General features: G+C 48.3%; 2 protein-coding genes across 8 annotated transcripts in view; one reads left to right on the top strand and one right to left on the bottom strand.

The window, feature by feature from the left end:
* The first annotated feature begins 9 nt into the window (after nt 1-9).
* Nanos3 (nanos C2HC-type zinc finger 3) lies at nt 10-2,684 on the top strand. Its single transcript, XM_031340568.1, has 2 exons — nt 10-1,432; nt 2,436-2,684. Exons 1-2 carry the CDS (start codon nt 976-978, stop codon nt 2,501-2,503), a joined length of 525 nt encoding a protein of 174 aa, XP_031196428.1. The 5' UTR covers nt 10-975; the 3' UTR covers nt 2,504-2,684.
* A 1,162-nt stretch (nt 2,685-3,846) lies between these two features.
* CUNH19orf57 (chromosome unknown C19orf57 homolog) overlaps nt 3,847-22,144 on the bottom strand; it is a 26,555-nt gene continuing 8,257 nt past the window's right edge. For 4 of the 7 annotated variants that reach the window (XM_031340562.1, XM_031340563.1, XM_031340565.1 and 1 more), the window contains 7 exons: nt 17,646-17,820; nt 15,498-15,576; nt 14,442-14,546; nt 8,971-10,116; nt 6,139-6,236; nt 4,602-4,694; nt 3,847-4,294 (listed from right to left, as the gene is read on the bottom strand). In XM_031340562.1, coding sequence (XP_031196422.1) covers nt 4,168-4,294; nt 4,602-4,694; nt 6,139-6,236; nt 8,971-10,116; nt 14,442-14,546; nt 15,498-15,576; nt 17,646-17,820 — 1,823 coding nt within the window. In that variant the 3' untranslated portion in view covers nt 3,847-4,167. Of the gene's footprint in view, nt 4,295-4,601; nt 4,695-6,138; nt 6,237-8,970; nt 10,117-14,441; nt 14,547-15,497; nt 15,577-17,645; nt 17,821-21,724; nt 21,840-22,144 lie in introns of all 7 variants that reach the window. The other 3 variants (XM_031340561.1, XM_031340559.1, XM_031340564.1) reach the window with 2 other exon arrangements.

Below are 22,144 nucleotides of genomic sequence, written 5' to 3'. Positions count from 1 at the left end.
TTTTTTTCCTGTTTCCCTTTCCTTACATGGCCTGGTTCAGTCTGCTGGTTACATCCACTCTGGAGTCTCCTAGGTGTCTCTGCCTCTGCCTCTAATTGTCCCTTTTATCTACAAGAAACAAAAACAAAACTCTTCTCTACCCACTAGGAGAAGTCATTGTTTGGTTTAGACTTCGGGATTGAGGTGCATATTTTACATATCAAAGCAGACCTGGCCTCCAGGTTCTCCCAGCATCCCTCAGTCCCTACCTGGCACTCTGTCCCCGACCTTAAACTTTGCAGCCCAAGAGTTGGGCTGCCTTTCCCTCAGAGGCTCTTCCATATATATATAACCCAGACATTTTGTTCTCTTCTGTCTTCTCTCTTCTTCTCTGTCTGTGTTTACACCCTTTTTCTCTTTTCTTCCTTTAATTCACACGTCAAGACTAAGTTCTCCAGGACATGAAAGTCCCTTAGTGAAACCAGAGCGCATTGAGACCCAGTTGTCATTTCCCAACCCCCAGCCCCACTTCCATGCTCAGGCCTCTTGCCTAGGTATTGGGATTGCTGCATTACCTGACCTAACAAAAACTCAAGGCCAAATGAAACCCCCACCTCCCACCCCCTGCCTTACAGAAGAGAGAAGAAAAAAGTTAGTAAATCACCTGTTAGTGTTTAACCCTGGGGCTGAGTTCTTAGCACCTAAGTGCCAGCAGGGGTTGACCTCCCACAGGAAGGGGGAGGAGACCCTGGGGAAGCCTAAGGGTTCAATGGCTTCAGACTGCATCTGGCTACCTTCAGCCCACACAAACACCACATACCCCCTGGGCAGGTGTGTAAGAAACCCCCAGGTGAGGGACCCCCCAGAGCCTGCCTGCTCCACCCTATTGCACCCCCTCAAAGTAAAAGAAAAAAAAGCAGCCAGAGAAGCCTGAGCTTCAGGGTAGAAGGGAAGTTGGAGCCAGGTTGGGTTTCTTCTCTGCTCCTCTGCCCAGCCATGGGGACTTTCAATCTTTGGACAGATTACCTAGGTCTGGCAAGACTGGTTGGGGCTTTGCATGAGGAAGAGGAGCCTGATGTCAGACTGAATCCCAAACCAGAGCCCAAGCCAAGCTCAGCAAGCCAGCAAGCCAGCAAGGAATCCTCAGCAGCTCCTGAACGCTTATGTTCATTCTGCAAACACAATGGCGAGTCCCGAGCGATCTATCAGTCCCACGTCCTGAAGGATGAGGCAGGGCGGGTGCTATGTCCCATCTTGCGGGATTATGTGTGTCCCCAGTGTGGGGCCACTCAGGAGCATGCCCACACTCGACGCTTCTGCCCACTCACCAACCAGGGCTACACTTCTGTCTACTGCTACACCACCCGGAATTCTGCAGGCAAAAAGCTGACCCGGCCTGACAAGGCAAAGACACAGGATGTTGGCCACCGCCTTGGAGGAGAAGCAGCCGCAGGTGTCTATGCAGGTGGTTTAGGGATTGGGTGGAGAAGGCTCTCAGCTTTTGGGGGTGTTTAAATGTGTTTGATGCCAGTGTTGTCTTAGAAACCAAGGAACCCACAGTGTATAGCTGAGAGCATGGAGCAGGTTACTTTTGCTTTGTTGCGCAGGGTAGTAGAAATATTGTGGGGTATATGGTGATCTCTGATTCTACCTGGGGGTCAGGAGTTGTGAAACTTGAGGGAGGCTTAAAATCCTTTCTGAACTCTGAAATCATTTGTTCATTTGCTAAGTAATATTTCATGTCTGATTGCCACTGGGTGCTGGGTCAGCAATGAAGAAGGTAGACAGGAGAATGGCTGTTAAGATAGTGCTGAATAGGGGAGCACTTAGCTCAGATAAGGGGTCCCAGAAAGGCTTCCTGGAGAAGATGATTTCTAGCAGTCTTAATTCCTTCAATTTGGGGGGTGAGTGGTGGGAAGTGTGACTGGGTATGGGTGGCTAGAAATCGTTGGATCTTTGGATGCCCCTATTGCTGGGACAGACATGAGCCATAGTGTCTGCCTTTTAGAGTTTCATGTTGTTGGTCTGATGCGGGGGATGGAACCCAGGGCCTTTTGCATGCTGCACCATACCCATACCCTCCTCAGTGAGGTCTAAGGGACTCAGCCCCCACGCTGGCAATGAGGAGTCATAGAGATGCCGGTCTCTGAATTCTGAAGCAACAGGAACACTCTCCTGGTATTTGAGGGCACCTTCCCTCACCTGCATACTGTCACAGCAAGCTGAGCATTGCATTCTGGGTGGAAGGGACGTAAGGTCTCTGGCAGCCTGGTGGGGACACCACCTTCACTTGAGTAGTGTTTCTATGCTTTTGGCCCAACTCTGGTCTCAGGAAGACAACCCCAGGTACGGCCGCCAGGTGGCGAAGCAGGCTGGGAGGCCCCAGATGCCACCATGGGTACCTTGCTCAGCCATCTGAGCACTCAGCATTTCTCTCCTCTGCTTTCGACTTCCAGGTTCCAAAAGTGGCAGGAAGCCCCCTGGACCTTCACCCTCGGTCTGCTGTCCCTCCACTACGGCCTAGGAGCTTGGAGTGGGGAGGACCATGGTGGCACCATTGCCAAGGGTCTGGACACAGGCATCTGGAGACTGGACCTTGCTTAGGATTGAGGCTGGCCACAGTCTTGTCAGAGATCACCTTCCCCACCCTGGCCCTGCTTGTGTTGTTGCCTCAGCATCCAATAAATGCTAAGGATTGGAGCCTGTCTTGGGACAAAGATGGTATGAATCTGGTGGTCAGGGACACCTCTACTCTACAGATCACATTCTCATTGTGTCACTTCCCACCTGACAAACTGATCTTTGAATTTTGGGGTACCTGTGGGAACCGACATCCCAAACCAGAGCAAAGGAATCAGGAGCAGGCACCATTAGGGCAGCTGTGGGATATTTAAACTCCCAGCTACCTACTGCATACTGATATCCAAAATGGGGGCCTCCCCTTGCACTGAAGGTGCACAGGACTTAAGGGGACTGAGAAACCAAATCAGAATCCCCTCAGAGATACCACTGCCACCTTGGGTGCTATAGGCTGGCACAAAGGGCAGTGACTGCTTTGATTGGGGGTGGGGACTATAATTTGTGGCTGAACACGTCTGTCTCCTTCAGCTCTGTATGTCCTTCGGGGAAGCTGAGGAAGGTATTTCCTGGGCTCATTAAACTGGCCTGAGGCTTTACTCTCAGCCCACATTCTTGCTTCTGGCCTGGGAGCCAGGGAGGACGACTTCTTAAAAGCCCAGAGTCTGTGAGTGACACTGGGATATCAGTTCCTTGCACAAGCCACACCACCAACCAGAGTCCGAGCCCAGGAGCAGGGGGGAGGGGCTAGGTAGGGTTAGGGACAACAGTCCCCTCCAGCCAACACATAGCCTGTCTCATGGCATCCTACACTGGGTTTCTCCTACGTGGAGGCTGAGATGGAGGCCCTGCCTCTATGTGAGAGTTGAAGCAGGCCTAAGCCAATCCAGGCATGTATTTCTGCAAATAGGATACCTCCCCCTGGCATAGCAGAACACTGTCATGTCCAGAGGTTTGTGAGGGGTGAGGTGGGTGGTCAGAGCTCATTCCTAGGCACTAGACAGGGGCCTCACCCTGCATTGGGACCTTGGCTGTAACAACTACAAGGGAGGCTCTGTGCCACTAACCTGTGTATAGATTTGTTACCCACATACACATAGCCATTCTCCTAGAAACTTGGCCACTGAGCTATGAGGAGCTCCTGCCCTGTGTTCTGGCAGCCCTGCTCCAACAGAAGTGGTTCTGGATAACCCTACACATCGCCTTCTGAAGGCAGCTGCAGGTCAGTTGAGTGTAGAGTGGTCTATGGGCAGAACGTCAAGACCGCGGCATCTCCAGTGCAGCTACAGATCAGGGGCTCATGACTGCATCATTTATTCTCTGTCTTCCCAAGAGTAACAGAAAGCATGGGGGAAGGATAGGCAGGTGAACAGAGGGCACCTCTCCCCTCCAGAAACAAACTCAGAGACGACTACAGCTCAGCTCAGGAGCCTGGATGCTCAAACCTGGATGAGCATCTGGGGTGGGCCATGCTGTCAGATGACTTCTTAAGGCTCAGACACTCTGTTGCATGGTAATAATACTGACCCTGGCCAAGTGGCCACCCTCAGCTGCCTGCATATGGAGCCATGATGGAGCCATGGTAAGCTGACCCCCACAGGCTGCAGCAGTTTACAAGTCCCTCCAGCTCTGATCCCCTCTAGGAAGGCTCCCAAAGCCCTTTTTCAGGTAAGGCAGAGACTTGGTCTTCCTGCGCTTGAAGGCCTCCAGGTCCCGGTGGGTACTCATAATCAGCCGGCTGTTGAAGAAACAGAAACAGGTGGAACTAGCTGTGCTTGTCACTGCGTAGGACCCCCCCTCAGCCACACCTGCCAGGGGGTTCCTCACAGGTGCACAAATGGCAGGTGCAGGCACATGCTCCTCTAGAACATGTAGGTTAAAGTTAAAGCTGTCAATCAAGATTCCACTGTACAAACACTGAAGTGGAACAGAGATAGCCTGGGCTAGGGCTACAGTACTACCTGTCCCCCACCCACCCACACCTGTAATGCTGCCTCAGTTTCTATTCTGTACTGTATCCCTCTGGCAACTGGAGCTGCCCTTACTTGAGACTGGAAAGCTCCACCACGAGGCCTCGCACTGTGTCTGTTGCATCCTGCATCCTGTAAGTGTCCTGGGCCCAGGTTCCCACATGGGATCTGCAGGAAATGGGGAAGAAAGGGGTGGCCTAAGTGCTCAGGATGACCAACCATTCCTTGTGTTGGAAGGGCTTCTTTGTAATGTCCTGCCCATTCCCTATCCCATCCCACCAAATATCCTAGCTCCAACCCCTGCCACTATCTACTGACACACCAGGGCTGCTGTCATGGCCTTCCTTGACCCTCCCCAATAATGGACACCACTTGTCCTCACCTGGCCCCTGGCCCTTTCCATTATCTCTGCTCAAACTACACAGAATTCCTGATGATTCTTCCAGTGCCTCTGAGGACTCTGGAATATTCTTTTCCAGTTTGTCTTGATAGTCAGATTTTAACTCCATGGACTGTCCATTTCTCAGTACTTGGTCATTTGATGCTAATTTCACCTAGGATTACTAGCACTCAAGGCAGTCTGAAGGAGACATGCCACAGCACTTCCTAAAGGGATGTGCAGCCTGTATGTACAGGCAGGATAAGGGCCCTCCCTGTCAGCTCTGGTTACCAGATAGCTTTCTCTGAGCTTCTTATTCTCAGGAGCAGCAGTTATGCTCTACAGGCCCAGGCACCTAATGGTGGCTGCCTGTGTGGTCCTTAGCTTTCCTCAAGTTACATTCAGCTTCAGGTCACCAACTGGACTCCAGGACCCAATCTGGGAGCTCCTGTTTACCTATAGGAAATTGAAGTATTTCTCAGTAACAGTGGGTAACAGCTAGCCTGCTTCTACTGAAGGAAGAAACTGAGAGCCGCCAGGCAGTGGTGGTGCACGCCTTTAATCCCAGCACTTGGGAGGCAGAGGTAGGCGGCTTTCTGAGTTTGAGGCCAGCCTGGTCTACAGAGTGAGTTCCAGGACAGCCAAGGCTACACAGAGAAACCCTGTCTCGAAGAAAAAAAAAAAAAAAAAAGAAAGAAACTGAGAGCCACAGGGAAGGAATGTGTTGACATCTGGCAGAGGGGATATGTTACAGAGGGCAGGAGGCTAGAGCACAGAAAGGGAGCAGAGGAGGTCAGGTTGGCATCCTAACCTCCTTCATGATTGCCTGGAAACAGAAACTTGGCAGTAAATCATTGGTAAGTCTGCAGAGACAGTCAGGTTCAAGGAGGGAAGGCTTCCAAGGGCCAGATAAGGTTGTGAGGAGAAAGAGTGGGTCAGAGTCCCTGGGGTATCTGCCCAGAGTCAGAGTTGAGGGCAACCTCAAGACTTCCTGGTCTGCTTGGACACCAGTTCATGTAACTCAGAACACCCAGGCTCCTCTTAGGACACCCATAGAAGCTAGACCAGTTCAAGGTGTTAGAAGGACTGCCCCAGGGAACCCAGATCCCAAGGACAGGCCTCTCCTCCTTTGAGTGTGAACCATGGACTACTGAGTTCCCAAAAACACATGGTGCATGGTAGTTTGAAAGGGAGGGCGAGCCCCCACTCTGGATTGAAGACTGGGAAGCCTACCTGGGCTGAGCTTTGGCCACCTCCTTTGGGGATCCTCCAGTGGCATGTGAGCTAGGGACAGGCCAGCCAAGATCAGGAATATTCCCTGAAGGAAAACCCTGGAAGGAATAGGAACAGTGTATGAATCACCCACCCTGGCAGAGGGAAGCTGCCATAGCACCCAAGATTTCACTTTAGCTGAACTTCTACATGGGAAGCATGATGCCAGTAAGGGGCTCCAGATATAGCTGCTCTGCTGGCCTCTTTCTTGTCCTTGCAACAGGTTGCTATGCATTGTGGGATACTTTAATGCATTTTATCCCAATCACTGAAAGTGTCTCAAAGTGTCTTAAAGAGCCCAGAGCAAAGCTGGGTACAAGAGTGCACATCTTTAATCCCAGCACTTGGGAGGCAGAAGCAGGCAGATCTGTGAGTTCAAGGACAGTCTGATTTACACAGAGAGTTCTAGGACAGCCAAGACTATATAATATACTGAGACCTTGAAAAAAACAAAAATATGACCAGGCAAGGCAGTTACCTGTAATTCTAGCAACTTGATGGGCTGGAGCAGGACTGACGCTTGTGAGCTAGGGCCAGCCTCCTGGTTTCAGGCTACCTGTGTGAGTGTCATCACTAAGTCTGAGATCCTACCACCTTAAAAGACCCTACAGCCAGAGTACATAGAACACTGGCACCTGAGAGACTAGGAGAACATTGGGGATTTGAGGTTAATGTGGCCTGCAAAGTGAGAGTGTCTCAGGATCCAAGTGGCAACAGCTGAAAGGTGATGTTGCCAGGCAATGGTGGCACACGCCTTTAATCCCAGCACTTGGGAGGCAGAGGCAGGCAGATTTCTGAATTTAGGCCAGCCTGGTCTACAGAGTGAGTTCCAGGGCAGCCAGGGCTTCATAGAGAAACCCTGTCTCAGAAAACCAAAACCAAAACCAAAACAAAGGTGATGTTATCTGCCTAAGGCATAAGTGTCCTATATGGGAAAGAAGAGTCTGGCATGGGAATTCATGAAGACACTGGCTGGTCTGGTGGTATAGACCTGAGAGGATCATCTGATCCCAGTCAGGGTAACCTTGCAAGACCCATCTAAAGTAAAATGAAATGTGGTGCTTACATTTGCCCATCTTATTACATTGCTCAGCTGTGGGGAGGAGAATCTCCCCTAAAAAGAGCCATATTCCCACTAAGCCTGATGGGTTCTGCCTTTGACAGAGGGGGGCCATATTCCCACCAGGCCTGATGGGTACTGCCTTTGACAGAGGAGCTATGGCACTGGAAGCCCTGAAAACCTCAACCAAAACCCTAGGAGGGACCAAAGAATCTGTTTTTCCCCAAGTCCTAGGGATAGAGCCCAGCTAGGGTCCCAGTCATGCTACTCAGCCATGCCAGCTGCACCAGCCTCAGACCAACACACTGAAGCATGAGGGAAAAAAACACCAAATTCTTGTAGGAGAGCACTGTACAAGTCAGACCATCACTGCAGGGCAACCTACAGGCATGTCTTCCTGAGATGGCTATGTGGATGGATGTGAGGTCAGCAGTGGACCCTGTTCTGATCATAGGTATCCCTATGCTGGGAGCTAGAGCCTCTGTCATCTAGCTGGATGGTCTTCCTAAATTGCCTTCCCATGGAACTTGCTCAGTGGCTAGGTCTCCCTGACTTGTTCAGGAATGCCTGGTTTCAAAGCTAACGGCTCCCACACTGGTGCTGTCTGTTGAGTATGACATAAACTGTGCTAGGTTCCTGTGGTCCTGATAGATTTTATTTACAAAGATGGGATGGAACCCAGGCCTCTCACAGTGACTGGGCTACACCTCAGGTCCAATTTCCTGAGAAGTATAGTCCAGCAAGTTCCCCAAAGTATGGAAAAGTATAGTGCCAGGATGGAACCCATGGTCTTGAAGCATGGTTGCCTATTTTTTGGATTGAACACTAGGTAAAATTCTTTGAGGGGTGTGTCTTATGAAAAGCTTCCCTCAACGTGGCAAAATGGGCCAATAAGCATCTCAACAGAAGGTTGTGGTGCAGTGTGAAATATTGGCTCTTTGGGAGAGTATTGTCATAGCTTGCTGGAAGCCACCCAGCTCCCTATTCCAAGGCAGAGGAGAGCTTTAGACTCCAGGAGACATAGGTACACCACAGGCTCCTTCTCTCCAGCAGGTGCCTAGCCTCCTTCAGCCCCTGTACTACTACACACCATGTAGGAGAGCGCTGCCTAGTTTCAGGGTCTGGCAGTACAGCCCTTTGTCAGATCAAGTGCAGCAACAGAGAGCAGGGCAGCTTTCTCCCAGGGGTGGGACTGACAGGTAACCTTGAAGGCTGACCTAGGCTCAGAGCCAGGAAGGTCACATCTGGGCAGTTGTGGGTGGACAAGATCCTTAGGAACTACAACACAAAGCACAATTACTCATGTGCCTGCAGGAAAATCAGTCAAGATAGGATCCTATCAGTTCAGCAGTGAGTTTCCATTCTCCCGTCTGATGTGAGGACACTGGCTTCTTCAGGTGTGTTGATGATAATGGTCTTGCAAGCCTTACAAGCCAGGGGCAGATGCTGGGTATGGGTAACACATATGAGGGCTCTAGTTGTGGCAGGGAGGCCCCAGACTGGCAAGTTTCCTGTCTATCCCTATCGTGTGTAGCTCCTTAGCAGCCACATAGGCCAGGCCCACAGATAGCCATCAGATATGCCTTTGAGGAAAACCAGGCTCACCATGCCCAAAGCAGCTGTGATTTCCCACCTTCAGACACCTATGTTGTATAAATAAATTGTCAGACACATTAGCCCCATCTTGTCACCCAAAGGTGACGGGTGTCCACTGAGTTCAGGAAAGCTCTTACCTGCTCTATGCTGGTGGCATCCAGGGCATCTTGTATCTGGCTGTCAGGCAGGAAGTCTAGTTCCATTGCTGAGGACTCCTGCCATACGGCCTGATCTCTGGGACTGGGAGCTGGCTGCTGCTGCTGCCCTGCTAGGTGGACAGGAATGCCTGGGCTGCTGTGACAGTCCTTGGTGCTCTGGGGAGGGTCACTAGCTGCATAAATGTGCTCTAGCTGAGAGGATTTATGAGGGTACAGACTGAGGCCCTCTAAGTCTTGATCGCAAGCTAGGCCCCTTAACTCTAGCACCTCTTGATTCATGGGATGTGCTGGTAGAGGGGGCATTCCTATACTTCCTGGTAACTGTCCATCAGAGCCAGAGTCCTTGGTCTGGACCACTGGACCCATGTCCTGGGCTATATGGCCCGAATCTCCAGCTTCCACCATAGGCTCTTGTTTGACAGGTACTGCAGCCTCAGTGAAGCTTACCAGGGTGTCACCAGGAGACCTCGTGTTCCATGTGACCTCCTCTCTGCCTGCTGTGGTCTCCTCAGCAAGAGATGTGTAGCTCAGCAGAGCCCCACTGCAGCCTCCATCAGGGATCTGCCCATGCGGAGAGCCCAGTAGCCCGGCCACCTCTGGAGCACTCTGTTGCAGCACAGAGGGAGCTAAGCTCTCTTCTGTAATGACACTGTCCATAAGAGAGGCATCTGCTGGGCTGTTGGAGCTGGGTGCTGCAGCTATGCTGCTGAAAATATGTGTGGGGTCAGAGTGGTCTTGAGCCACAGACCAGATCTCTAGGCATGGTATGGTGGGGTCTGAGGCAGGGACTAATGCTGAAGTGTAGAGGGTGTCCTCTCCTCCCTGGGGTTCCACAGAATGCTGGGCCCCTGCTTCCCTTCCTTGGGCACCTCTTTCCTGTGGGGCTCTGTGATCTGCCTCCCTGTCTTCAGCAGCAGTATCTGACTGGGGTCTTTCCTGGCTACTACTGTCTTGAACTGTGGCCATCTCAAAACCACTGTTCCCCAGGCTTCCATTATCTAGTGAGATGGTACTCTCCGGCTGTGTCTGGTCTTCTGGTCTTCTGGCATCATGAGGAGGGAACCTCAGGGACTCTCTCTGTGGCTGGCTGCCAGCTTCCAAGGCACCCAGCTCTGGCCTTGTTTCCTGTGGAAATAGAAGATTCAGCCCTGGCCTTAGATAAGCAAACACTCTAAAGAACTTTTCTAGTTGGAGGTTTTCTAGTTGAGGACCCTGTTCTCAAGATCAGATAGTTGCACTCAGCACTAGGTACCACAGGGGGCTCTAGAAGCTACCCTGGGCAGAGCTTTGTGCTAAGGTAGGAGGAGGACAAAAAGTACACATGACCCTCCTTTTTTTGGGTCCTTCACTGCCATCACCAAGCATCTCAGGGTATAAAAGTCTAGGTGGTAGGCTGTGGAGTGACTCCATAATAGAGCAATTGCCTAGTTGCACAAGGCACTGAGTCCTGTACCCACCCCAGAGAGTCAATGAAGGGTTTAAAGGCTCTGCTCCCAGTTGGCCCAATGGTATAACTCATCAGCTTATTATATTATTAGTGTGTGCACACGTGCATGCAGGTACATACTCAAATGTGCCATGATGTACATATGGAGGCCAGAGGACAACTTGTGGGAGTCTCTCCTCCAATGAGAGTCCTCAGATTGTCAGATCTGGTGACATGTGCCTTTACCGGCTAATCAATCTCACCAGCCCCTTATTAACTTAATAAGATATACCAGAGCCAGTGAGATGGCTCAATGGGTAGAGGTGGCACTTTTGGTCAAGCCTAATGGCCTGAGTTTGATCCCAGGAATCCACATGGTAAAGAAAACAGACTACACAGAGTTGCTTTCTTTCACATGCACACTGTGGCAGAGGCCCCCCCCCCATATACATACATATAAAATACATCATTAAAAAAAACAGCTGGGCTGGGCAGTGGTGGTGCATGCCTTTAATCCCAGCACTTGAGAGGCAGAGGCAGATGGATTTCTGAGTTCGAGGCCAGCCTGGTCTACAGCATGAGTTCCAGGACAGCCAGGGCTATACAGAGAAACCCTGTCTCAAAAAACCAACAACAACAACAACAAAAAAACAACCAAACAAACAAAAAAACACAAAAAACCCAGCTGGCATAGGGCTAGAATTGGTGGCACACATCTATCATCACCTTTAGAGGCTGAGGAAGAGATTCAGAGTTTGAGGCTGGTCTGGGGCACAAAGTGAGATTCTGTTTCAAAAACCCCATGATGGTGAGGTCACTATAGTCATGTGCTACATGATATTCCCATTTACACCCATCTACCAGTGTTGATACCCTCACAGGCTTGACATCCAGGCCTGGTTAGGCTTTGGTGAAGACCTACTTTGCAGCTGTAGTAGCACATACAGAATCCAGCACTTGGGAGGCAGAGGTAGGAGAATCAGGAGGGCCAGTCTTAGCTGCATTTGATCTAGCAATCTCTCCCTCTAGAAACTGCTACCATGATGAGGAAGATAAGCAGCCCTGGCATCAGTGACCTTCCTCCCAAGCTACTCTTGTTTTGTACACCTTGGCTTTTTGTTTTGTTTTGTTTTTGTTTTTATTTTTGTTTTTTGAGCTATACGGGGTTTCTCTGTATAGCTCTGGCTGTCCTGGAACTCACTCTGTAGACCAGGCTGGCCTTGAACTCAGAAATCCTCCTGCCTCTGCCTCCCAAGTGCTGTGCCACCATACATCTTGGTTTTTGAAACTGGATCTCCCTGTGCAGCCTAACTGGCTTGGAGCTTCATACAGAGACCGAGCTGGTGCAAACTCAAAATACATGCCTCTGCCTCCCAAGTGAGAATATCTTTTAAAATGTTTATTACTGTTATGTGTATGATTGTTAATGTGTGTGAATGATGTGCATTTAATGTATGACTTGTTTATGTGTATATGGGAATATACATATGAATCTGATGTATGCTGTGTATTATGTGTGTGTGGTATGTGTATGACTGTATTATGTGATATATATGGTATGTATGATGTATGTTACATGATATACATGGTATGCATGTGCGTGTGTGTGGTGTACATGTATGAGTGGTGTAGGAGAAAATACAGGCATGACCTGATGCCTAGGTCACACCACATTCCTAAAGTCCAAACACTGAATTATGAGAAAGTGTGAGTGGACAACAGCTAGCCTGCAGACAAGTTAGCACCCTCCACGTGCCCTTCAATGTCCTTCCACACAGAGACCCTGTGGTATGAGTACTCACTGTTCAAGGTGACCTGCTAACCAAGCAGTTGATAGGCTTCCACTGTGTAAGTGGCTGCTGGGGTGCAATGAAGCAGACGTTTATCTCCACATCCTTCACAGATCCATGCACACTGGGGTCTTGTTAGGGGTGCCACAGTGATCATGGCAGCAGAGTACACACTACAGACAGCTTTATGAAGTAGGTTCTTACCTTTTTCCTTTTTGTGGATTCTGTAGATTGAACTCAGGTTGTCAAACTTATATAGCCAACACTGTTACAGGCTGAGTCTTGCCAGCCCATAAGCTGGACTTTTTGCTGTCTGAGATATGCAGCACAGGATATAGCCTTAAACTCAAGATTTTCCTGCCTCAGACTCCTAAGTGCTACAATTATATGACACTGTGCCCAACTATAGCTATTTGTTTGTTTGTTCTGGGTTTTGTCTTTTTTGTTTGTTTGTTTGTTTTCGAGACAGGGTTTCTTTTTTCTTTTTCTTCTTTTTTTTTTAAATAGCTATGTTCAGGCTGGAGAGATGGCTCAGCTGTTAAGAGCACTGAATGCTCTTCCAGAGGTCCCCAGTTCAGCCCCCAGCACCCACATGGCAACTCACAAATGCCTGTAACTCTTAAGATCCTACACCCTCACACAGACATACAGGCAGGCAAAACACCAATGCATAGGAAATAAAGTATTAAAAATAGCTGTGCTCCATCTCTCCCATGCTCTCTCTATCCATTCTGCTTTTAACACCTATCACTCACTAGCCTGCCCTAACTCTACAGTCTTAAGCCCCAACCTCCTCTCCCACAAGACTAGTTCTCATGAAGCCCAACCTGATATCAGAAGCTGGTATGTAGCTCTGGATGGCTTTGAACTTCTGATCTTCCCATTTCTTAGGAAGCTGACAGCTGGGATTCAGGCAAGCACCATCATCATTCAGCTTATGCAGCACTGGGAGTGATGACCCAAGGTCTCCTGCATGCTAAGCAAGTACCTTACTAAACATCCCCAACTCCAATAATTTATTTCTGTATGCTGAGACAGAACCCAGGGTTTTGTACTAGCTATGCAAGTGCTCAACCACTGAGTCATTCCCCAGCCCAAACATCCATCCACCGAAGGTTTCATGGTGTGTTCTCAGTTAGGCACTACTACTGCAAAGGTCTTACTTTCCTCCAAGGGCCTTGTCAAAAGTGACATTGTCAGTTCCAGGATTCATGGTGGCAAGGGCAATCCCAGGACTCCCGAGGACTGGAGAGATAGCCTAGCAGTTAAAGAGTGTATACTAGGGCTGGTGAGATGGCTCAGTGGATAAGAGCACCGACTGCTCTTCCAAAGGTCCTGAGTTCAAATCCCAGCAACCATATGATGGCTCACAACCATCTGTACAGCTACAGTGTACTTATATACATAAAATAAATAAATCTTTTAAAAAAAAAGTGTATACTAGCTGGGCAGTGGTGGTGCACGCCTTTGATCCCAGGACTTGGGAGGCAGAAGCAGGTGGATTTCTGAGTTCGAGGCCAGCCTGGTCTACAGAGTGAGTTCTAGGACAGCCAGGGCTACAAGGAGAAACCCTGTCTCAAAAAAACAAAACAAACAAACAAACAAAACAAAAAAAAGAGTGTATACTATTCTTGCAGAGGACCTGAGTTTGATTCCCAGCACCCATTCAGGGAGCTCATGACTACCTACAACTAGCCTCTGATGGCACTGCCCTCACACACACACACACACACACACACACACACACACACACACACACACGCGCGCGCGCGCACTTGATTTTATATGTATGTGTATGATATGGGTATTTTCCCTGCACCACTTGTATGTGTACCACTTTCATAACTGGTGCCCTAGGAAGTCAGAAGAGGACATCATATACTCTGGAATCAGAGTTACAGATCATTGTAAGCTGGCATGTAGGTAGGTGCTGGGAATTGAATCTAGATTCTCTGGAAAAGCTTTTAACTGGTGAACCATCTTTCCAGCCCCAACATTTTTTTTAAAAAGGCTTCTGACTTGCACAGAAGCCCCAAGAAGCAGAGAAGGCTCTCGGGAAAAGTATACTAGCTTTCTGAATTTGACTATTTCAATGCAAGCTGCATGTCATGGCACACTCAGTGGTCTCATGCGATGCTCAGCAAGCAGTACCTAGCAGACAGAGAGCTGGAGAACTCAAGGAAGAGCAAGGTTGACCAGCAGGAGCAGCCAGCCTAGGGAAGGCTCTTTCTTACCTGGCTTGTGGTGTAGCTGTCTGGATCCTCTTCCCATGCCTTGGCTTTTCTAATTATTGTCTTCCTTGCTTTGGCAAACTGAGGGACAAACCTCCCAGCTGAGTTCTGTAAAATGGACAGGAGAGCAGAGCAGCAGTGTGAAAGGACTGGGTCTCAGAAAGAGCAGCCCTAGGGATGGAGCTTCCCTGCACGCCTGGAAGTAGTTCCTACTCAGGTATAGACCAGCTCTTAGTTTTGCTTTTTCTTCAGACTAGGTCTATCTATGTAGCTCTGGCTGTCTTGGAGCTCCATATGTAGACAAGGCTGCCTCTACCTCCTGAGTACGGGGACTAAAGGTATGTGTCACCATGCCCAGCTCTTCCTTACTTTAAGGTTTTCCCCCATCCGTGGATTTCTGGTTTTGAGATGAGATTTCATATAGCTTAGGCTGGCCTTGATCTTGATATAGCTTAAGTTGACTTTGAATTCCTTCAATTCCTGGTCCTCCTATACTTACCTCTGAAGTAGTAGAATTACAGGTAAGGTAGCATCATGCCTGGCTTATGCAGCCTTGGAGATAAAACCCAGGTCTTCTTTGCATGCTAGGGTAAGCATTCCACTAACTGAGCTATACTCCCTTACCCTCTATCTCCAACCTTACCCTGTTTCCTTATTTATTTAGTTAGGTTTTTTGTTTTTTGTTTTTGTTGTTGTTGTTGTTGTTGTTGTTTTTTTTAAAGACAAAAGTTTCTCTGTGTAGCCCTGGCTGGCCTAGAACTAGCAGTTCTGTAGTCCAGGCTGTCCTCAAACTCAGAGAGATTCTCCTGCCTCTGTCTGGGATAAAGGTATATACCACCACCACCTAGCTCCTTACCCTGTTTCTTTAGACGGGGTCTTATTTTGTAGCCCAGACTAGTCTAGAACTCACTATGTCATCCAGGCTGGCCTTGAACCCAAGAGATTCACCTGCCCCTGTTTCTCAAATTCTTGTCGTCTCACAACAGTTATCTTCTATCCCTTTATGTCCCTGCAGCTTTGTGCGCAGTGAGGCGCTACTGGCCGTGAACAGGAGTTTACCTGGGAAAGAGGAAGGGGGACCAGCTCTTTTGGTGATCCTGGGATGTCAGAAGCAGCTCCTGTGTCCTCGACTGGGCAGCTGGGTGGGAAGAGGCAGAGGAGGGCTGAGGTCCTTCCAGATGTCATTTACATACCAAGACAGAGGGGGGTCAGGGGTACAGCTCCAGCAGTGCAGCCTAGTGTGTGAGGCTATGAGTTCTATCCCCAGCACACTCTCTCTCTCTCTCTCTCTCTCTCTCTCTCTCTCTCTCTCTCTCTCTCTCTCTCTCAGGGTAAAAGGAGATAAGAACCTAGATAAAAAAAAAAAAGTGATTCTGAATCCTCAAGGGAGCCCCTGGAAGTCCTTTTACATCAATACTATGTTTTCACAGGGCTGAGGAGAGAACCCAGGGCCCGGAACCTGCTAGGCAAGTGCTTTACCACTAGGCTCTAGGCACAAATTATCTGCTTGAAAGGGTTAGATTTACAAAGACGTATATGATTGATATACAAAGCACAATATTAACAATTAAAAAAAAGAATCTGAGAAGATAGCTCAGTGGGTAAAAGCCCTTGTCAGACATGTGTAAGGCCTATATAAACACTAGGAGTGGTGTAGGCACCTATAATTATAATCCCAGCACCCCTATGAGGAGATAAGAGATGGAAAAGGCAGGAGACTGAAAGCTTGTGAGCAGCTGGCTTGTGTATAATAGAAAAACAGCAAACACTGTGTCTCAATCAAGTAAAAAGTAGGACTCACAGCCTAGGATATGTCTCTGACCCCCTTTGACATCCATACAGATGACAGGATACATGTCAACCCCCTACACACACACCAAAAAAAAAAAAAAAAAAAAAAAAAAAAAAAAAAAGGCATGCTGGTATATACTTATAATCCCAATACTGAGAAGGCAGAGGCAGGCAGATCTCTGTGAGTCCAAAGCCTGCCTAGTCTACATAGCAAGTTCCAGGCCAGCCAGGGTTATGCTGTAAGACCATGTCTCAAAGTAAATAAAACATCTTTTAGGTGCTGGGGTAGTCCAGGAGAACACTGTCGTGAGGGGCCGGATCCCACCGCAGTCCTGCAGGTTGTCCACTGCAGTCTTTTGGGTAGTTTCTGGACACTGGCAAGCTTTCCCCACATTTTAAGTTGTTTGTGTTTTATATTGGTTTTCTTTTCTGTGACCTTTTTCTGTGTATGTGGTATTTCTTAGTGAAACATATACTTAAAAACAATAGCTTAAGATAGGTAGATCCTGCCCCCAGCTCCTCTGGTCTTTGTAGACTGGGAGGCCACACAGCAGTGCCACACCTACTGGCCTAGAAGTGACCAGAGGATTCCATTTTGTGCCTTTCTGGGAGGAAGGATTAGGTGACATGTGGCTCACACAAGTCTGAGGAACCAACATTTGTGGCTTTACAGTGCCACTGTTAGCAAGACTGTTGTGACCTGAAATCAGACAGGCACACACACAGAGCAGCTGTGGTGGGTGAACACATGCCTTGGTATTTTAATTCAGTGAGTGTGATCACCTAGGCCTTTCCCACAGATGTCAGCCATATGTCATTTTGTTCTCCTAGTCCCACTTTCCTCCCTTCCTATGTAACCCAGATAGCCTCAAACTAACAGAAATCTACCTGCCGCAGCGTCCCAGGGGATTAAAGGTTTGACTGGCCTGCTTTTCTTATACATGTGTGTACATACATGTACATGCATGCATGTGGAATCCAAAGGACAACCTAAATATCACCCTCAACACATTTTGAAACAGTCTCTCACTGGCCTGGAGCTCACCGATGGCCAATGAGCCCCATGGACCCAGGTGTCCTAGCTCTCCAGCCCTGGGATTATAGGAGCATACTACTATGCTGAGACTTTTCACATGGGTTCTGGACATGGAACTCGGGTCTTCATGCTTGTAAAACAGGTTCCTTAGCACCTGAGCTATCTTCCCAACTTCTAGTAGTGTGGTTGAGATTGAGACTGAATTGATGTTATCTGTGGCCTTTCTCCAGTAAGGAGAACCATGAGAAACAAGACCTGCACCAGGGTCCAGGAAAGGGGTGCAGTGGTGGCAGGTCATCCTGGACCACTTGTCTTTCCCATGAGCTTGCTGTGAATGACTGAAGAGGGAGGAACCTGCTGGAAAGTCCTGAGCCACCTACCTGGAAGCTTCGTGTTGTGGTTTCTCCCCACCTGGCTCTACAGAAGGAGCAGGTTCTGAGCTGTCTTCCAATTCTGTGGAGTGGTGTGAATGGACCATCGTGGAGCTCTGGGGGCTTCCATGGGAGTCTCTCGGCCGTGGGTTCTTAGAAGGCTTTGAGGGATGGAGGCTGCCCCCTGGTTTAGAGAGGGAAGTAAGGGACAGGGATGCAATCAGGCTTAGCATAGCTATTGGGTTAGCACAACAGGACCACAGCTGGACTAGGTGAGTGTGCCTGTGATGAGGGCAAGAAGGCCAGTTCTGATGCTCACCTAGTGATGGGAAGATGGGAGGGAGCCCATTTCAAGATGCAGGGAGCATTTCCTTATGTGGCCATACAATTAGATTCACTAGATTCTTTTTTTTTTTTTTCCTGTTAAGATGGATCTTACCCTATGACTATGAACTTTCTATCCTGCTGCCTCAGCTTCCAAAAATGCAGGAATGAACCAGTGACCTGCATTTTGGAGGCTGATTCAATGACTTTGTGTGAACATATAGTATATTTAGAGGGTCACTCAGTTTATTGTTTGAGACAGGGATTCTCACTGGGCCCTGGAATTCATCAAGAAGGCCAGGCTGGCTGAGTGCCAGCAAGCCCCAGGAAATGTTCTGTCCCTGCCTCCCCAGTGTTGGGATTACAAGTGTGCCAGCTCACATGTGCTTCCTCAACAGAGCCAGTACCCCGGCGTGATCTATAGTTTGGCTATGACAGAGATAGACTAGTTTATGTTTTTTAATTTTATTTTATGTGAATGGGTATTTCATCTACATGGATGTCTGTGTCCATGTGTGGAACCTGCAAGGGCCAGAAGAGAGCATCAGATCCTCTGACACTGGAATTACAGACACCTGTGAACACTATGTGGGAGATAAAAGTTGAACCCAGGTCCTCTGGAAGAGCAGAGCATCTTCCAGCTCCTGAGATTGAATCTTGAAGCAGTTTGGCTCCAAGCCACATGGGACAAATGGGACCAAGCCATCTCTCCCCTGGAAGAAGTGTGGCAGGTCTCAGTTCAAATGGTGGAGCCATGTATGAGGTCTCCATGAGCCTCCACTTCCTACCATGGCTTTCCTTTCCCACAACAGTGGTTCTGCCAGTTTCTGAGGCATCAGTCATCTCCTGTCTTCCTACAATTGAGCTACATGTGAAGAGAGTTTGTTCTTTTCTTTCTCCCTCTGTTTTGCCTAGAGGAATGTACAGTATAGTACTGATGTTCAGTAATCCAAAATGATAACTAAGTACATCCTGAAGTGAGGTGTGGTGGTACATTCATGCCTTTAGTTCCAGCACTTGGAAGACTGAAGTGGGAAGATTTCAAGTTTGAGGCTAGCCTGGATTATGTGAGACCCTGTTAGAGAACTAAGCTTCTAGGACATATCCTCATTAGGCATAGACAGTGAAACCTGGAGTCCACGAGCTGCCCTAGACAACTGCAGAATATGTCTTGGAAAAAGTAGGGCCACAGGTACAGGAGGCCTTTTGGACCCTTATGTCTTGTCATGCTCTTCTCAACAGTGGTTGTCCTTTACTGTCCTTGGCAGCCTAAACTACTTATGAAATATTGTCTTCCTTCCCTTTAAGGAGTTATCCCCTTGCCTCCTCCTTTCAAAGTAGCTATGATTATAGGCATATGCAACCACACCCTGTATTATGTGTAAATAAAATTCTCCCTGCCAGTACTGGAGAATGAACATATAGGATATCACACAGACTAGATGTGTGTGTGTGTGTGTATACACACATACATATATATTTTTACACACACACACACACATACCTCTTGCCACCAGTTGAGCATTGGAGGCCTCACATAGGCTAGGTGGCAAGTGGTGTACCAAGGAGCTACTTTTTAAAATCTTCACGTAGGGTCTTGTGCAGTTGCTTAGGCTGACCTTGCACTCACTCTGTAACCCAGGCAAGATTTAGCTCTCAGTTTCTTTCTTTAGACTTCCAATTTAGAGAGTGCAGGCCTCTGCCACCAGCCTTGGCTTGAATATCCATTTTCTGAAGGAAGGATACTTACTTACACAGAAACCATCAATCATGGCTGGGCTCTCAGACCTATCCCCATTATAAGCCTGTATTCAGTGAACACAGCAAGTGTACATTTCGCTAAGTTACAATGCACACTCCTAAAATCTGGCGTGTCATGAGGAGACTTAGAGGCAAAGTGCTTCCATGATGCCATCCTTCCTCATTTCCTCAGACAAGGTCTGGCTCTGTAGCCCTGAGCTAGTGCTCTTCTTACTTCAGTTTTCCCAGTGCAAAGATGATAAGGGCACCATCACACTCAACCTGTGGTGCCATTTTCCAGGCAAGAAAGCTGTGGCCAAGCAACCAAGAACAAGATCTGGTTCAACTCCACCACTTACACATTGAAGAGTCCTTTGTACATTCATAGAGTACCTACTGTATATTGGGCTTCTAGGCAAGTAGAATAAAACAGAAAAACAATCTACAATATGAATGTAAGAGCCAGGAATGCTGGCATCCATCTGTGACCCAGCTCTGGAGGGCTGGAGAAAGACAAATCTGTCCAACTGGTGAGCTCTGGGTCAGTGGGAGATCCTGACTCAGAAAATAAAGTGGAGACTGACTGAGGAAGACACCTGACATTGACCTCTGGCCTCTGTATACATAGGCACCTACAAAAGCACATATACCACACCTACATGTACAGACATGAACACAGAACCATATAACAGTGCTAGGATGGAACTAAAGACCCTGGACATGTCAGAAAAGTGTTCTGTTGCTAAGCTATGCCCCAGCCCTCCAGTACTTTCTTTTCTATTCCTCTGTTGCTGTGCACTTGCTGAGCAGTCTCCATGACACACATTGACTTCACTAGGACCCTGTGGGTGTCCAGTGCTACTGGTGTCTTCCATCTTCTGCTCACACTGTTGCCAGGCCCTCCTCCCATAGGTGCCTGCTCTAAACAGCACTGTGGCCCAGGACATTCTGGAGATGTTTATGCTTCTGCCTCTTACTCTGCCACAAAAGGCAAAAGTAAATAGTTTTGCTTGGTTGGTTGCCTGAGATTGATCCAAAACACCAGCTTGCTTGGCTGATTCAATGGACATGTGAACAGTACTTTCTATGATCAGTCTCCCAGGACTGACTCAATGTTCCACACCAAAAACTGGAGATGCAGGAAGCAAAGGGCCTGTTTCATCACCTGCCAGAACCTTCTTCCTACTTGTCTACCCCATATGGGGGGACACAGAAAAAAGTCCCTAGGGCTTTGAAGGCCAAGGCCAGATAGGTAACCTGCCATGGTCCTCATGCCATGGTCCCAGCTGTCCTCAGTTTTCTCCTTGAAAGTCAGAGAAATCCCTGTGCCTCCAAGTGGCCTGGGCACTCTGCACAAAACAAGTATGAGCTGTTGATCACTTCTGTCTCACTGAGGGAAAAATGAGTACAATTCTTAATTCCTCCCTCATGTCCAGGGTGGGGACATCCTCCCTCATGGTCAGGGGTGATGACATACCTTTAATACCACCAGAGGTAGGCAAAGTTAGTGCAGTCTGCATATTGAGCACCAGCAAGCTACCCAGTAAGATCTTGTCACATACATACATACATACATACATACATACATAACTAGTTCAGCCACCCCCAAGGAAAGACAATGCTTTTAAGCCTTAGTAACAGAGAGGTTCCAATACCCCATGTAATACTGGGTGTTTTAAAGCTACTATGGTCAACAGGCCTATAATTGTAGCACAAATCCTCTTCTAGACTGGACATTATCTACATCATCATCATCATCATCCAGACAAACCAACCAACCTACAAAAAGCACAGGAGTAAGTAAGGAGCTAGAGCACTTCTGCTGTTTCCAAGAGGGGCCCGGGTTGGGTTCCCAGAACCCGGGGCAGCTGCCTGTAATTCCAATTCCAGGCGATTTATTCTCCTCTTTTGGTGTGTGCATGCTTTAAGTTTTTGGTTTTACCTGGGAAGTTTTGTTTTCTTTCTTTTGGGGGAATGGACAACAATGACAGGCACTTACGTAGCTAAGCTGGCCAGAAACTCACTATGTAGCTGAGGATGATCTTGAACTTCTGACCCTTCTGCCTCCAGGTCCCCAGCACTGAGATTACAGCTGTCCACTACTCCTGGTTTATGTGTTACTGGAGATAGAACACAGAGCTTCGCATATGTTACATAAGCATTCTACTAACTGAGCTGGGTTTTATTATTATTTTCAAATGAAGAAAAAGTTTTTTTTTTAATTATCTGATACCAGGGCCTTTCTTACATATGCCAGACAATTGTTCCACCACTCAGCTACACTCTTGGGTTCTCAAGGGAAGAAATTTTACATTGTTTGTCAGCAAGCAGAGCCCACTGTGATACACTGGGAACTCAAAAACAAAACTGAAGCTGGGTGGTGGTGGTGCAAGGCTTTAATCCCAGTACTCGGCAGGCAGAGGCCAGAGGCCAGAGGCCAGGGG

The sequence above is a fragment of the Mastomys coucha genome, unplaced genomic scaffold (genome assembly GCF_008632895.1).
Source record: "Mastomys coucha isolate ucsf_1 unplaced genomic scaffold, UCSF_Mcou_1 pScaffold22, whole genome shotgun sequence".
In the NCBI taxonomy this organism is placed as follows: domain Eukaryota; kingdom Metazoa; phylum Chordata; class Mammalia; order Rodentia; family Muridae; genus Mastomys; species Mastomys coucha.
This window is presented reverse-complemented; position numbering and strand designations above follow the sequence as displayed.

Coding starts and splice junctions, on each gene's coding strand:
- Nanos3 (XM_031340568.1), top strand. CDS start 976: ATGGGGACTTTCAATCTTTGGACAGATTACCTAGGTCTGGCAAGACTG. Junction 1,433..2,435: donor TGGAGGAGAAGCAGCCGCAG/GTGTCTATGCAG, acceptor TTCGACTTCCAG/GTTCCAAAAGTGGCAGGAAG.